We start from the raw sequence: 17,713 nt of genomic DNA, 5'->3' as shown, positions 1-17,713 counted from the left end.
ATCTTACATATATAATTGTTACATAATCATAAATGCATCTTTTTTGTCCTCAAGGCTTATCACAAAGTCTGGCATAAAATACATGATCAATATTTATTTTTTTACATATTTAATATTTATCTTTTTTTTTTCTAGTTTATATTCTTTGTGTTTTTAGATTTCCACTTAACTGTAGGTATTCAAGTCAAGCTTCTTATTTATTATTTTTAATTCTCACTTTCCCTCTTTAATTGAGCTGTAATTATTTTTTTTCTTTCAGACTTGAGTCTATTTTTTATCCACATAATTAGGTAAATATGTTTAATTGGTTCTCATTTTTAAACTATACTGATTAAAACACTGCAAAGGAAAAATAGAAATTTGTGGTGCCTTCTTAGACTAGTTGCTTATATCTGTCTAATTCTGATGAATTTATGTCTTTCAGTTAAAACAACTTGGTCACAGTGTGGATAAAGTGGAGTTTATTGTGATGGGTGGAACGTTTATGGCCCTTCCAGAAGAATATAGAGATTATTTTATTCGAAATTTACATGATGCCTTATCTGGACATACTTCCAACAATATTTACGAGGCAGTCAAGTAAGAAATTCTTATTTTATCATTGTCTCCAACGTGGTTGTCAGTTTATCCTCCTAGCAGTAGCCTGTGAAAATTCCTTCTGCTTTATATCCACATTCTTATTTCTTACAGTCTCTCCTGTTTTGTGGGAAAGGGTTATTTTCATTGAAAACAAGGAAGAAAAAATAAATATGGTCCATTGACATAGTGGTGTTTTCAAATAGAAAGATTCATAAAATAAAGTCTGTGAAGATCTTCTCAGCCTTAGGCTGGTCTAAACTACAGGAGTAGTTTTGATTGGGCTAGTTGAGTTTTCAGCCCCCCAGTAAGAGGACAGGGGGTGCTGTTTATTTGAAACATTTAGCTGTCATAAAATCAACAAAACAAGTTACTATTATTTAAAAATCAATTTATTAGTAACTATTGTTTAATAACTATTAAATAATGTTTATGATTGAAATCTTAGTCTGTTTTGTGCTGCTATAAACAGAATACCTGAGACTGGGTAATTTATAATGAACAGACATTTATTGGCTCACATTCTGGAGGCTGGCAAGTCCAATATCAAAGTGCCGGCATCTGGCAAGGGCATTCTTGCTGCATTGTCACATGGCAGAAGGCAAGAGAAGCCAAAGGGGGCCTAACTCACCCCTTTACAATGGCATCAATCCCACGCACGAGGGCAGAGCCCTTATGGCCTAATCACCTCTCAGAGGTCCCACCTCTTAGTACTGTTGCAATGGCAATTAAATTGGAACATGAATTTTGAAGGGAACAAATGTTCAGACTACAGCAGGATCATTCACTCATTCTGGATTCTAGTTGACAAAATTATGCATTCCTTTGATACCTTGTGTCTTGATTTTTAGAAGGAAGAATAATAATTTCACATATAGTTCAATGATTTAAGAAGTGAAAGTCTTAAAATAGTTTTTGTTTTCCAAAGTTGCAGGAACACCTGGGTAGTTACTTATGTCCTATTTCTCTTATTTGCTGAGTGTTTCTCGAGGGCCCACTAGGTACTAGGCATTGTTTTAGACCCTGGGAACAACGTGGTGAACAAGACATTGTTCTTGTCCTTTTGATGCTTACATTCTGCTAGTTTGACAAATTACAAACAAGAAGTGCTATGATGGAAACAGACAGCTGTGATAGGGAATAAATAGGGTTATTCTCTAGATGAAGTGGTGATATTTAAGCCGAGACCTGAAGTATAAGGAGTCAGTGAGACCAAGTGCAGAAGTGATAAGATAAAGACACTGAAATGGGAAACAGCTTCGGGTGTTCTAGGAACACAGAGGAAGCCAGTGTGGTTAGATCCTAATGAACAAGGGGGAGAACATCATGAGATGAGGTTGAAGTGTTAGGTAAGGGCCAAATTGTATGTGCTTTTGAAGAGTTGAAATTTCATTTGAAATGCAGTAGGAAGTAGGTGAATTGATTTAAGCAGGGAAGTGACATACTCTGGTTAATAGGTAAGGCCATTCTGGCTATTGGCTGGCTAACGGATTAGAGCAGTACAAGAGTGAAAGTGGGAAACCAGACAGGAGGCCATCTGACTGTACCCTTCCCAACTCAGACAAGGGTGGTGGCAGTAGTGATGGAGAAGAGATTGTGTTGGGAGTAAGAAAGAGGAGGGACTCGAGCATGACACCCAGGTTCTGCCTGGCAGAATGGTAGGAGGGTAGAGCCGTACACTGAGATGAAAAAGCCAGAGGAAAGAGCAGGTCTGTGGGAGAAAATCGAGAGTTCTACTTTGGGTGTGTGAAGTTTCAAATGCCTGTGATACATTCAAGTGGAGATTTCAGTGGCCTCTAAATCCAAGAGAAGTCTGGGGGGTAACTGTACAAAATTGGGGATTAGCAGCTGGTAGATGATATTGACAACTGTGTAAATGGATGAGATCACCTAATGGGAGAGTCTCAGATCTCTAAGGTATGCTAAGTGAAAAGCAATTTTTAGCTTAATTCTTCCAGTATGGTCCCATCATTTGTATGTACATGCATATATATATATATAAATTCATAGACTGATGGTCGTCATAGGCCTTAGAGCTGAGGAGGGAGGGACATAGGAAGTGGAAGTAAGGGATGTTTGCATCTACTCTGTATGCAGTGGGTCAGGCATTGTCATGGGTATTTTATTCACATATTTATAATACAGTAAGCCTTTGGGTTAAGTATTCAGATTATTCTTATTTTACAGGTGAGGAAACTAAGGCACAGGGGGATGAAGCAGCTTGCCCAAAGTTGCACAGGTAGTTGGTGGACGGGGGATATAAACCCCAGGCAGCTTTGCTTTCAGAGCTGGGACTTTGCTCTAATGCTAGAAACTGCTAGTTGTAAACATTTGAGAGTATGTATGTGTGAGTGTGTCTTTGTGTATGCGCACGTGTGTGCACATCATCAGAGCTTGAAAATGCTGGAAGCAATGTGGTCTCTTTTTCCGCGCCCCCTCCCCTACCACCCTCCAGGTTTTTCTCTGGCTTCTCTTTTATATCAGGGGAGGGGGAGAGGGTTGTATAGCTAATTATGAGGTTGTTCAAACAGTGCCACCTCAGCGTTTTTGTGAAGAGTAGGACCAAATTTTGAATGGACTTAAAGGTAGTTTTCATCACCCTGTAATTAAAGCAGTCCTTGTCACATAGTAGGCGTAAGTAATGTGTGAATGAATTTTGAATGAATAATTTATTGATCAAATATTGATAGCTAATGACCTAGGTAGGGCTACCTCTCGGAGTTGGAGACAGGGACATCTTTTTGTGCCCTCCCTACTTTACCCATGCCCTTAACTTCCCTTGCTCTCCTTGGGTTTGTAAAAATGAAAGGAATAAATGGGCTTTTTCATATGTTTAAGTAAATACCAAGGTCTCTCAAGGGGCCGGTGTGAAAGGTTTGGCAGCTGGGAGGGTGTGTGCAGACAGCAGCCCACTTTTTTTTGATTGACTCTAGGGAATGTGACCGATGGGTTCTGTGTCCATGAATCTGTATGTGTAGGGGTGTGATCTCTTCCTCCTACAGGGGGTTTAGTAGCCGATAAGATGGTGACTGCATTTTTATTCCTCATTCAAAACCTTGATCATTCATGAATGTGAATCATGCTAAGCAAAATGCTGAAGTCTTCAAACTTAAGAGGAGTAATGATGCAATCCAACTCATTCCTATGAATAATACTGAAAAATCACGGTATAGCTTAGATAAAATGTAATTTGAAGAAGAACCACCTTAATTAGTTCGAAGCCCCAAGTCAGTGGAATGGCAGCAGTACCTCAGAGGGTGTCTGCCTACAATTCATTCAACTCTGAAAATTCCCTAACAGGAGGATCTAGCAAGACCATTAAATTTTTCTTCCCAGGTTGACGTACTTACATACTCCTTTCTCAGTGCAGCCATTGTTATGTTGAAGACCCTGCATCCCAACAGGACTGAGCTATAAATATCTTAGACCTGGCTCCCCGTCACCAATAAAAGTTTGCCACTAAGCTTTTCACAGGCCAACTGAGATCTGTGTAATGATTTTTTTTAGGATGCAGGTGGTTTCACATTTTCATTGATTAAAACTTTTAAAACGTTGCTTTATTCTTGATGTGACGTTTTACCTTTATTTTTGCAGAAATGTTCTAGTGCCTAGTGGTGCTTGACGTAAGTTGTCTGTTATTAGGGTGAAAATGGGGATACGTACTACAACTACCTAGCTTCAGATCACTATGTGTTTGTAGAAAGCCCTTTGGAGAAGAAAGCCTCTTTGGGTAATGAGCTAGGCAAAGCCAGTGTTGTTTTGTTTCTGTTCTTGAATTCACCTCAAGAGGGCAACAAACACTTTACTTTCAGATAAAAATTTATGTATGATTTGAGTCTTCATTGCAACAAATCTCATAAATGGCTCTTGGGAAATAATAAAAATACAATCTGGGAGCCATAAAACCATCCATAAACGTTACGCTGAATTCTGCCAACACACGCTTTACATGCAGCACATGTTTTGCTGTTTTTTCTTGGTCTCTATACTTTTATGAGATAATCTGAAAAAAGCCAACTTGTGGCATATTTGCTTTGTAGAGGTAAATTTTTACTACAAACTCCCCATAGTAAGAGTTCGTATTTGTTTTGAGGGAAACTTTGTATTATTTGAAGAAATAGTAGTCTGGTTTGTGCTATAGAACTAGAAACAGAAAATGATTTTCAAATGTTAGCATCATTGTGAAATAAAAAGCAGCCCAGAGAAAATGGTTTAACATAATGTGTGTTCACTCCAGAATGTGTGGACTTGGCCTTGCGGTTCCGTGTTATGTTGCACAGAGTATTCGTACAACTGGTCGGTTTACCCACGCAGCCCCCCTCTCTTAGGTGTAGGGTGATGAACTTCATGTTTATCTTACTATTAGTTGATATTAGTTGTTTTTGCTTGCTAGCTACATAGATGTAACACTGACTTTTGTTAGCTTAGCAGGGTTTTTTTTTTTAAGCTTACTTTTAAATTAGGTTAAAGTTTATATATTGTGACAGATGAGTCAACAGTGTTTAAGGTTAAAAGTCTCCATTCAAATTAGGGTCACAGTTTACTATTTATTAGCTCAAGTGTCCCACTTTGTTTTCATATGCCTAACCTGATTCAAGTGTTGCTTCTTACTTAAAAGAGTAGGAGTTAGGGTAAAAAAAAATCCCCAACAAGGTGAGCCTAGTTATTCTTTATGGCGTTAGTAGCAGGCAGTACATTCTATCCTTGTGGATGGAAAAATTGGAAAGCTGAGCGAACAGAGTTCAAGGACAAAGCGGGTATGGTTTCTGTGAAGGCTCATTAAATCAAGCAAAGTGCTAATCACTCATCACTATTGGCTAGACTGAGACTCTTCAGTAGTCTCCAGAGAGCAACAATTACTGGTGACTGTTGTCCTGTAACAATTGTCCTGTAACAATCGGAGCTCTGGAGGTGAAAAGGACCACAGTGGAATCTGAGTCACCCATTCACCAGCATGCAAATGTTGCCAGATAACTCAGAGCAACCTTTTAAAATAGTTTTATTCTTTTTTAATCAGCTTTGCCCAGAAGCAGTTTTGCATTCAATCTTTAATGCTCCTTGACTGTTTTCACAAGATGCAATTTAAAAGGGTAGTTACCCATCAAGAAGTGAGTGAGTCATACTTTCTCCCTGCGGAATTTTTAATCCATTTCCGTTCCTTCCTCTTTTCCCCCCCTCATCAATGACTTTAAATCCTCCAACTATGTTCTTACATGTCTTGGAAAAGCTAGAGTGCTAGGTAATGCTGGGTACCAGGCCCAGAAGGCAATTTCTTAGACTTACAGAGCCATGAAGGAAGCAAATCCAACCCAGGGAGGCCTGGAAGTGACTGAGCCCCTTGCCTTGCTGCCCTGGGCCTCGTCTCTGGCAGGTGCCTCAGGGACCCCCTACATTTCTGGAATTTGGCTCTGATAACTCCCTGCCCCTCACTTTATATATTGAACACCTCACTTCCTCCCTTGGTCCCCAGATTTTCGTAGATCGTGACCAGGATCTTTAATATTGGCCAGCCAACCTAGGATACAATATTTATTAGTCATCTTAAAAGAGATGATATCAGTTGTTTTTCTCTGAGCATTTATTTGAAACAAACAAAAATTGAAAGAATTTTCCATTGGGCACCCACATATGCATCACCTAGATTCTACAATACTTGCATTAATGACGTTTCTACCTCTTCCCGTTTCCATTCATCATTCTCTCTCTCTCTCTCTCTCTCTCTCTTTTTTTTTTTTTATGCATTTCAAAGTAAGTTGCATGCTTCAAGTACCCTTCTCAGATGCTTCATGGTGCGTATCATTTGCTAGCATTCACTGCTTGTGGTGGTTTTTCTTTTGAAGTAAATTTGCATCCAGTACAATGAAATGCACATATCTTAAGTATAGCAGTTGATTGGTTTTGACAAATGCGTACACCTGTGCTGCAAAGCCCCATTAACATGCAGAACATTGCCATCATTCCAGGAAGTCACCTCATGCCCCTTCCCAGTAAATCCTCCCTCCCCTGCACCTCCCAGAGGCAGCCATTTTTTCTGATTTTTTCCCCCACCGTAGATTAGTTTTGCCTATTCTAGAACTTCATATAAATGGAACCGTATAGCATATGCTCTTTTGTGTAAGGATTCTTTCACTGTGCATAATATTTTGAGATTCACCAGTGTTGTTGGGTGATTCAGTAGTTGTTACCTATTTAGTGCTCACAGTAGTGTTCCAATGTATGTGTAAGACCACAGTTTATTCTATTGATGGACACCTCGGCTGTTTCCCAAAGTTTGTGGCCATTACGAATAAAATTTCACTGACCATTCTTGTACAGATCTTTTTGTGGATACATGTATTTATTTCTCTTAGACAACAAATGGAAGTAGAATGTTTTGTTTAGTTTTCTAAGAAACTGCCAGCCGTTTTTACAAAATGGTTCTACTATTTGTACTCCCACCAATAACACGAGCATTTGGTTGTTCCAACAACCTCGCCAACATATGGTGTTGTCAGTCTTTTAATTTTAGCTGTTCTGGTGGGTGTGTAATGGTTCATTGTGGTTTTAATCTGCATTTTCCTCATGACTAATGATGTTAAGCACTTTAGTGTATGCTTATGCTGTTTGAGTATATTTCCTTTGTGAAGTGTCTGTTAAAATCTTTTGCCCATGTTTTATCTGGTTGTTATATATCCTTTGTTGGATCTGTATTTTGCAAATATGAAAACCCAGTCTGTAGCTTGGCTATTCATTATATTAATGATAGAACGATATCTTTGAGCAGAAGTTTTTAATTTTGATAAAGTCTAATTTAGTAGTTTTTTTCTTTCATGGTTATTGCTTTCTGTATTGTCTCTAATAAACCATTGCATGTCCCCTAGGCACAAAGATACTCTCCTGTGTTTTCTTCTAGTTACAGTTTTAGCTTTGATATTTAGGTTTATGATCCATCTTGAATGAATTTTTATGCACAGTGTGAGGTGGGAGTCAAGGTTTCTTTTTTCCCATATGGGTATCTAGTTGTTTTAATATCATTTCTTTACAAACTTTCCTTTTCCATTTGTTAAAAATCAAATGACTTTACGAATGTGGGGCTGGGCTCTTCTGTTCCATTGATCTGTCAGTTTTTATGCCAGTACTGCACTGTTCTGATTACTGTAACTTTTTAGTTTTAGTTTTTTAGTATATCTTGAATTCAAATAATGTAAGTCTTCCAACTTGTCATTGTTTTACAAGAAGGCTTTAGATATTCTAGGTCCTTTGCATTTCTATGAAAAATTTGGAATTAGCTGGCCAATTTCTATAAAAAAGTGTAATGGATTTGGGATTGCGTTAAGTCTATAGAACAGTTGGAGAGATTTGACGATTTATGGAGTCTCCTAATTCATGAACATAGTCTATCTCCTCATTTACTTAGGTTTTTAATTTCTCTTAGCTATCTTCTTCAATGTAGAGATGTTGTATGCCTTTTGCAAGAATTTTTTTCATATATTTCAATGTTGATACTGTAGTAAATGAAATTTAAAAATTTTTCATTTTCAAATTGTTTGCCACTAATATATAGATATGCAGTTGATTTTTAATAAGTTCTCTTTAGACTTCGCTAAATTCACTACTTAGTTCTAAAAGTTATTTTTGTAAATCAGTTAGGATTTCCTTCATAAACAATCATGTCATCTGCAAATACAATGAGTCTTACTTTTTCATTTTGGATTTGTATGCTTTTCTTTCTCTTGAATTATTGCAATGGCTAGGATATTCCGTACATTGTTAAACAGAAGCGGTGAGAGTGGGCATCTGTGCCTTGTTCCCAGTGATGCAGGGAAAACACTTACTATTTCAATATTAAGTGCAATGTTGCTTGTGGGGTTTTTTGTAGATACCTTTGTTAGGACGAAAAAGTTTGTTGAGAGATTTTATCATTAACTCATTGGTCTACTGCTCAGGCCATGGACTGGTACCAGTCAGCAGCCCGTGGGCTGGAGACTGCAGTTGTAGGGCACAAGGGTCCTTGTTTAGTCTCTAAGCTACAGTGTCACCAGGTTAGATTTTCATAGTAGTACTCATTTAAATATCACATGTTTTTCTGTTACCTCAATTTCTGTTGGGCACAGCACTATTAATTTATAGACTCTCTTGACATAACCACCAATATTGAGGGAAGCAAATTTGACCACCATCTCAAAAAAAAAAAAAAATAGGTATTTTAACATCCCCAGCCAGGTGTGTGGCTCTGGCCTGTAATCCCAGCACTTTGGGAAACTCAGGCAGGAGGATTGCTTGGGGCCAGCAGTTAGAGACCAGCCTGAGCAAGAGCAAGACCCCATCTCTACTAAAAATAGAAAGAAACTAGCTGGCCAACTAAAAATACATATAGAAAAAATTAGCCGGGCATGGTGGCATATGCCTGTAGTCCCAGCTACTCGGGAGGCTGAGGCAGCAGGATTGAGCCAGGAGTTTGAGGTTGCAGTGAGCTATGATGATGCCACAGCACTGTAGCCCGGGTGGCAAAGTGAAACCCTGTCTCTCTCTCTCTCTCTCTCTCTCACACACACACACACACACACACACGCACACATACACACACACACAACTGTAATCTTTAATACACCAAACATCCAAGTCAGTCATTCTTAAGTCTAGGATATCACACAGCATTGGGCAGAACATCAAATTTTATTGAGGTATTTTCCAGATATGATAATAGCAAAAAAGGGAATATTTGTTCTGTGGTGCTACTACTGAGGAATTACACCAATAACTAGAGACGTTATTGGCAATCCAAACAAATCTTTGTCCAGAGAAGTTTATTTTTATAAATTCCACTGACTTGTTTTGGGACTGTAGCTTCAGAAGAGAGTTTGTATGTTGTGACTGATAAAAATTAATATTTCATCTATGTGCCATTATTTACTTTGCAGTGTAGTTTGAGCAGGTTGAGTTTGAGGTTGTGAGATGTCCATGTTGGAAATGTTCTGTAGGCGTTTCCGGAAGCTTGATCCTAGAGCTCTCGTGAGATTTCAAGCAGGACGAGGCTAAGGCCTTGTAGTAATGACAGAAATTTTGAAAGAGGAGCTGCAGGAAATTGATAGTAATGAGAAATGTTCTCTTTGATGCACAGCCTGCTTGGAGTGAATCAAAAGACAGTTCCCAGAAGAAAAGAGAGAGATTTAAAATCAGTGTGCTGTCTTCTATTAGTGTCCCCCTGGTTGGGGCCCTCCCTTAGAGCAAGGAGACACTAGGTAATAATAGTACTTTTGTAGGTCACTTTCTTCTTTCCAGAAATAGAAGCATGCTTCCCAAGAAATAATCTATATCCATTTATATTTCTGCCACTTCTAGCTTTTTGTTCTGCGGTGGTTCCTACCCCCTGGCTAGATTGTTAAGCATGTCTGGGACAAGAACTGTTGTATTTTTACTTTCTGCAGAATACCTGGCCTAGTGCTAGGCACCTTCCAGGGTCGACTGTTTGCAAAAGGAGAGATAACCAGCAGATTTACCTAGCGGCCGCTGTGGGAGCAAAGAGAGATCTCTCGTGTTCCCAGTTGTGCCTAATTTATTCATTTGTCACATTTGTATTTTTTTTAATTAACGGAGAGTTTTTAGTGTTGAAGCCTTTAAGCAATTAACCTCCAAACGTTATCGAGCTTACTGCCTTTCCAGAGCATCCTGTCTAGATGGAGAGGCAGACGTATCCACAGACAACACAAACTGCCAGTAGTATGGGCAAGGTGCGCTGGGAATGGGAGCACCAAGTTCTTGCTGAGGGGCTCTTGGAAGATGCTATGGGAGAAGAAATGTATTTGAGCTGTGTTTTGAAGGCTGGGTAGCATTTGGTTTTTGTTTGGTTTTAAATTCCCAGGTTATTGTCCCATTTCTCTTCCCTCCTGCTCCCTGCCCCTCAATTGTTAAAAATTCTGTCAACCTAAGTTGACAGAATTAGTGGGTTAAGTTATGCTTCACAGAGAACATTAGCGTCTTTTATAGTTGGTGCCACTCCTGTGGCATACAACAAAACCTATGTTAGTGGGCTGTATAGGCTTAGGATGAACCTTTGTTTGTAATTGGAATTGAAATCAAAAGACCCAAGAAACTTGCTGGCTTTGTCTCATAGAAGTTGATACAGTTGCTGTATGCCCAAGAACTTAAGTCTGGGCCCCTGGAAGGTTTGGGAGTTGAACTAGGTACTAAGCGAGAGCCTTAGTCTCGGATGCTTTCTCAACGGTACAGGGATTGTAGCAGCCATAAAATGTCTGCTCAGGTTAGTTGAAAGCCTGAGTGCACATATTTGCATATTAAAGAAAAGTTATATTGATATGTTTACATCTTATTAAAGGAAGACGCAGATTTAGTGAGATATAGGACTATATATAGCATTATCAAAAAATCTTAATAAAAATACAATGAGCTTGTGGGAAAAATGACCATATACTTTGTTGTTTAGGAAAATATTCCCTTCATTATTTTTGTTGTTCAAATTTGATATGAATTTCTGTGTAATTGCTGTTCAGATGAAAATACAGTTCTGAAAAGAGGAAAATGGTAAAGCCTTTTATAAATATAAAATACTGACTTTCTCCATTTCTGCTTCTGCAAAAGGTAATGACTTTTCCCCCCAGAGGAGAGACATTTTTGAAATGGAGTTAAATTATTATTTGAAAATAAGGTTTGCCTCTATGTCCTATACCATGTTCTGATTCCTTATAAAGAGACCTTATCATTCTTGCAGCAGAGTCCTCTATATGTCCTTGGGGGGGACCCTTGATGATTCATGCAATAGAAAGATTAGCAAGTAAATTTTCTCTCTCATCTATACAAATTCCCATTTGTGCAATTGCCTACCCACGAGTTTTTCCCAGTGATGCAAGCTACTATTATGCCACCAGGCTTGCTAACTTAATAGCATCACTTTTAAGAAATACTACAGGCTTTTTAAAAAATATCAATTAATAGGAGGGTTTATGATACAATTTTGGAATACCTGCTTCTAGGATGTTCTCATTTCCTTTTAATATATATACTCATTTAGCACTTTGTGTTTTTTCCAACCTTTGTATGGTTTGCTTTCTCCATAATAAGAATATATTTTAATCTAAAAAATTGTTTCCCTCAAACCGAGTAATTGATGTTGGAGGAAGATGAGTTATATTTATGCTGTGGCATCATGTACTTCCTGTTACTGTGTGCCTTGGTGCCCACCTATTTGAGAGGCGTGAGACCTGCTGATTCTGTTGTTTCAGCGAAGGCAAATGATTTCTTATCCTGTCTTAGGCAAAATTTGATAAGGTCTGGGCCCTTTATTCATCTTTTAGTAACTTTGAACTAGTTGTTTACCTTTAGTCTTGTTGCCTGTGGTAATCCTATCTAAAACCTCACGGAATACAGAAATGAACAGTATAAAAAAGTTTGAATGTCTAGAATGAAAGACTTTAGAATTTGTCCTCTGGCCCAGTGATTCTTAACTTTCTTGGTAATTATTAACATTAAGTAAGTCACTTTTTATTGATAATTAAGAATGAAGGAATGAACCTAATGGAGTAGTTACAAAATTATAGAAGTTTTATTATTTTACTTTTCAAGAAAGATCTACCAACTTCTTTGGAAATAAGGAAAATAAATGGCAGAAAAGTCTTCCTTCCCCCTCCCCAAAGAATTAAGAAAGTTGTGGAAGGATGCACTGAGAATGTTTGGGTTTAAGAATTTAGAGATGTTGAAAAGGATATAAGGTCTGATGTCCCAGGCTGAGCTGTTTAAACAGTGTGGTAAATGAAATACAGAGTAAGGATTTTAAAGTTAAATGGACTTCAGATCCTGACTTGGACTTTATTAGCTCTGTACCCTTGGACAAGCTGTTTATTTCCCTTGAACTTCAGTTTCATCATCTGTAAAATGGGAATAGGATACGCTTCATGGAGCTGGTGGGAGATTCAATACTGATAGGGTGTATGGCACAGAGCTTGGCCCTGGCCTCTGTGAGTTCCTGTCTCCTCATATCACCCCCCTCCCCAAGCAGGTGGATCTTTACTTCTCTGATCTTTGGCCAGCATTCAGGCCCTTAACTCAAATAGCTTGAATCTAAAGTAGTAATCACTCACTGCTCTGATATCTGATTTTAGTGAAAGGCAAAATGATTCCTAATTTTGTAAATCATTGCTAAGATTAATAGGCTTGGCAGAAAGACTTTTGTGTATGTCGAAGACCTTTCATCTGAATTATTCCTATGATCATTACACATCCCCTTCCCTTTTTCTTTTATATAAAATGACTCTAAAACATGGGGTGGGAAATAAATAATGCAGATGGTTTTGCTTATGTGAAAAACGGTTGCTAGTAATTGAAAAATAGGTTTTCACAGTTGAAATCACTGCTTTCAAGGATATTACGGTTGCAGCATACTGCAGGAGAATAATAATGATAATGGTAATAATATTACTATGTGCTAGTTCAGTCACGTCAGTCCTGCGAGGTGTAGATACTATTAAATATTATCCTCATTTTGCAGATAAAGAAACCGAAGCACAGGGAAGGTAGTCGCATCACCATTTGCATAGTTAGGAAATGGCAGAGCTAGGATTTGAACTCAGTCTGGCTCCACTGTCTCATTCTGGGAGGACTGAGAGAAGGCAGTCCCTTGAGAGGGAGTAAATGTCCTAAAACCTGCCCCAGGTTTGTTATTTTTAGATTTGTTCTACAGGTATTCTGAGAGAAGCCTCACAAAGTGTATTGGAATTACTATTGAGACCAGACCAGATTATTGCATGAAGCGGCATTTAAGTGACATGTTGACCTATGGCTGTACGAGGCTGGAGATTGGGGTGCAGAGTGTCTACGAAGACGTAGCCAGAGATACCAACAGGTAAGATGGTGGCAGGTGATCTTGAGCAAGCCTCCCTCTGTCCCCACCGATTTTCTCTACATTCATACTCAATCCTTTCTTCCTGCCTACCAGTTCTTAGAGGAAGAGGTATGGGTATTCCTTCTTTTCAAAGTCCTTTCTTCTATGTGTGCTCTAATTCCATTCCCTCTTTCCTTCATTTTTCAGTCTTTCTCCACTGACTCTTCCAGTAGCCTATAAACATGCTCATATCGCTCCCTGTTCTTGTCATAGGCAGCTTTGTCCATATAGAAAGCAGAAGGCAGGATTCAAGGTCAGTAGTTTAAAGCAGGAGAGAAGGCCAGGAAGAATGGAGCAAAGGAAAGGGTTTGAATAAGAAGGAAGTCAAGGTGAGGTTTAAGAGATTAATTTTTGTGGAGCAGATACCAATTGGCAGGGGAAAGTTTGGTGAGGCAGTGGGTATAAACTTTGAGAAATTTGGGAATGCAAGGTAGGAAAGAAATAAGGGTTGGTAGAGCCATATGAAGTTCTTTCCCTCTAGAAATATAGCATTGATTTGAAGAGAGAAAGTACCTGTGAAAAGTTAACTGTATGAGGAACTTTATAATTAATTGCTAAATTAATAGGGGATAGGGCGAGAACATCAGGAGTTCATTAGGCAGCACGGATCATTAACCAAGAATGGTAACAGCAGGCTTCAGAAGGAGGATGTGTTGAATTGGACCTTAAAGACCCCCATGCTGTAGTAGGATTTGGGTAGACATGAATGGGGAACTAGAGAAACACACTGGTCAACATCTTAGAAATAACCCAAAGAATGCCAGGCTGAGGAGTGTGGAGTTTTCTCTTCAGGTAATAGAGATCTGTTGAATATTTTTGAGCATAGGGAAGAAGAATCTAATGGATGTCATGCTTGAGAAAGAGTGACCCAAATAGAATGTACTCGTGTAGGGTAAGACTCAAACCGAGAAGACTGGTTGGGGTGTTGTCGTAATCAAAGGCTATGCTGGAGAGATACCTGTGGAGATGGAAAGAGTTTCTTGAAGGTCAGGGAAGCTTTCTGAAAACAATGGCATCTGAGCTGAGACTTAAAGGAAGAGTAGGAATTAGGTGTAGAAGAGGAAGATTGTTTCAGGCAGAAAGAAAATATGAGCTAACTCCCAAGGATGGGTCCATGTGGGGAGATCGGACTGGTTTAGTTTGGTTAGAGAGTGAGGTAGGAGAGTGATCAGAGGTGAGGCTGGAAAGCAGGCCGAGGGGCCCTGGAGGTGAGCCCAGGGAGGCTGGGCTCTGATCCAAGGGCAGCGGCAAGCCATCGATGGGCTGGAAACTAGCTAAGCTTTGAGAGGGGCATATCTGCATTTTAGAAAGATGGTTTTAGTCACCGTCTGGGGCATGGATTAGAGAAGAGCAAGCTGGAGGGGGACCAGGTAAGAGACTGTTGAAGAAATTAAGCAAGAAATACCAACGTCCTGGAGAGAAGTGAGTGGTAGTGCTTGCTGCCTGTTTGGCAATGAGTGTAGGAGAGAATGGGAAGTCAAGGGGCTTGGAGGGAAGATAGGTTTCATTCTGGATATGCTAAGTTTTAGATTCTTGTGGAACAACCAGTCAAAGGTTTGCTTGAGATCAGGGATAGCCAATAGAACATTGTGCAGTGATCAAAATGTTCTATGCCCACACTGTCCAAAGTGATAATACAACTGAGGAACTGAACTTTTCATTTTTAATTCATTTAAATATAAATTGGAATAACCACATGTGCCTAGTGGCTACCATTTTGTACAGTGCTACTTGAAAGTAGTGGATATTTGGGTGTCATATTCAGGAGAGAGGCCTAGCCTAGTCTTGGAAATTTGGAAGTCATTAGCAAAAAGCTTACAAATTAAAGCCATGGAAATGGACAGAACATCCAGAAAGACTGAGATAGAGTGCATGGTTTCTAGGATCTTTCTGTGGTCAGTAGGAAAGGAGTGCTGCAAGGCTTCAGTCTTTTGTTGCCCAAAACTGTTATCAGGGCTTGATTTGTGCTTGGATGTGGCACTAGAATGCTAAGTTAGGATGGTTTATCCACGTGGCCTTCTCACCACATCATTCTCTCTTCCCGTGTTTTTTAAAGGACCCTCCAAACCCACTAATGAAATCTATTTTGTATAATAGGTTTCACTCTTCTTTCTCTCTGCAAATAATCACACAAGATTTTTAAAGAAAAGAGTATATAGCAAGCTCTTGCTTCTGCATAATTTTGAGCTCATTATTCCTGTTTTTAATATAGACATTTACATAAGTAAGCTTATTTTGACTGATGATGCTAAACCAAATGATTTTAATATACATTAACTCTTGTTAGCCCTGACATTTACTTTCAGGACATTAAGTAGGCGCATAAGGGAAATTCTGAGAAATATCTCAAAAGTGAAATGATTTACTTCCAGGCCCCCTCAGAGGTGAGAATGTAAAAAGTGACTTTATGAGTTATTTTTCCCCCAGCCATAGGAATTTTGGTTACAGAATTTCTGCTACATATCTCAGAGATTGTTTTCCCTCTGCTGCTGGTATTGACTTTGTTGCCCATTTATTTGTGTAATAGGTGGTGACTTTTCTTTTCTCAGGGGCCACACTGTGAAGGCAGTTTGTGAGTCATTTCACCTGGCCAAAGATTCCGGTTTCAAAGTTGTGGCTCACATGATGCCTGACCTGCCGAACGTGGGACTCGAAAGAGACATTGAACAGTTTATAGTAAGTGTTACTTCGGCCACGCCCATTTAGAATGCTCCTGTCTGCTTCTGCTCACCTCTCTGCTCTTGCTGTGTGTTTACTGTTGATTTTTTCCACTATTAAAGCAATACATGCTCATTACAGAATATCAGAAACACAGTACAGTGAGAGAAGTTACATAGAGCCCTGCCAGACAACATTCTAAAATTTTAATATATTCTTTCCAGATTTTTTTATGCATAGGCTTTTTTGGGTGTTTATGCATCTATAACACAGACAGCTGACATTTGCAAATGTATGGGAGATAAGTGAAAAAGCTATTAGAAGAATTACCTAACGAGCATTTATCCATGTTGTAGCCTGGTCTCTGTTAACATACTTAAATATCTGTTTCATTTAATGTCATACCTTGCTTAACCATTTCCAGATTTTTCAAAAAATAGATATTACCAGTTTTTGATATTGTAAATAACACTGCAGGTAAACAACTTTACCCGCCTATCATTTTTTGTAGTATTTAGGTTTATCTCTTTATGATGAATTCCTTAGAGAATTATCATTAAAGATATAAACATTTTAAGAATCTCACTATATTATGATACTAAATTGCTTTGTAGAGGGTTGTAACAATTTACACTTGTTTCAGCAGGGTTGTTTTTTTCCTCCCAAATAATTCTCTCCTGTTTATTTTCTATATATACCTATATATACATACAGTATTTTACTCTACTAATTTGATGGATAAAAGTGGCAATTTAACTTGCATTTTGAAATTGTAATAGTGTATTTTTCAGGTTTGTATTTACTAAATATATTTGTTTCATCTTTTTGGAATTGTGTGTTTTTGTCCTCTGATCAATTACTCTATTGGGATGTGAATATTTTTAATATTAATGTATAAGAACTTTTTAGGTGAAGAGATTATAGACTCATTTTTATTTGTTGCAAATATTTTTCCCAACCTATTGGCCATTCACTTTTGCTTCTGTTGTCAAAGCCATCCTCCCCCCCCCCGCCCCCCCAACTCTGGATTTTTGTTTTGTTTTGTTTTCCCCTCTATCATGGTTTCTTTCTTTCTTTTCTTTTTTTTTTTTTTTTTGAGACAAGAGTCTCACTCTGTTGCCCAGGCTAGAGTGCCGTGGCATTAGCCTAGTTCACAGCAACCTCAAACTCCTGGGCTCAAGCAAGCCTCCTGCCTCAGCCTCCCCAGTAGCTGGGACTACAGGCATGCGCCACCATGCCCGGCTAATTTTTTCTATATATATTTTTAGCTGTCCATATAATTTCTTTCTATTTTTAGTAGAGATGGGGTCTCGCTCTTGCTCAGGCTGGTCTCGAACTCCTGAGCTCGAACGATCCGCCCACCTCGGCCTCCCAGAGTGCTAGGATTACAGGCGTGAGCCACCGCGCCCGGCCGACATGTACTTTTCTTTATCTGACATATACTTCAATAAAAATTTACATAGATTTCAAAACTCAAAGATTTTGTTTAGAAAATCTTTTGGGGGCCTATTTGAAATTCAGAGCCCTTCCTGACTTAAGCAGTGTTTTTTGCACTTTAACAACTTTTTTTCTTGCTTTATTTTATTGTCGCATCTGCCCAGAATT

General features: G+C 38.8%; 1 protein-coding gene across 2 annotated transcripts in view; it reads left to right on the top strand.

Moving 5' to 3' along the window:
* Positions 1–17,713, top strand: part of ELP3 (elongator acetyltransferase complex subunit 3) — a 66,896-nt gene that overhangs the window by 13,375 nt on the left and 35,808 nt on the right. For both annotated transcript variants that reach the window (XM_069485090.1, XM_069485091.1), the window contains 3 exons: positions 425–579; positions 13,250–13,411; positions 16,000–16,126. In XM_069485090.1, coding sequence (XP_069341191.1) covers positions 425–579; positions 13,250–13,411; positions 16,000–16,126 — 444 coding nt within the window. The remainder of the gene's footprint in view (positions 1–424; positions 580–13,249; positions 13,412–15,999; positions 16,127–17,713) is intronic.

Source organism: Eulemur rufifrons, chromosome 12, assembly GCF_041146395.1.
Source record: "Eulemur rufifrons isolate Redbay chromosome 12, OSU_ERuf_1, whole genome shotgun sequence".
NCBI classification, from domain to species: Eukaryota; Metazoa; Chordata; class Mammalia; order Primates; family Lemuridae; genus Eulemur; species Eulemur rufifrons.
The sequence above is the reverse complement of the archived record's forward strand: the minus strand, read 5'-3'. Positions and strand labels throughout refer to the sequence as shown.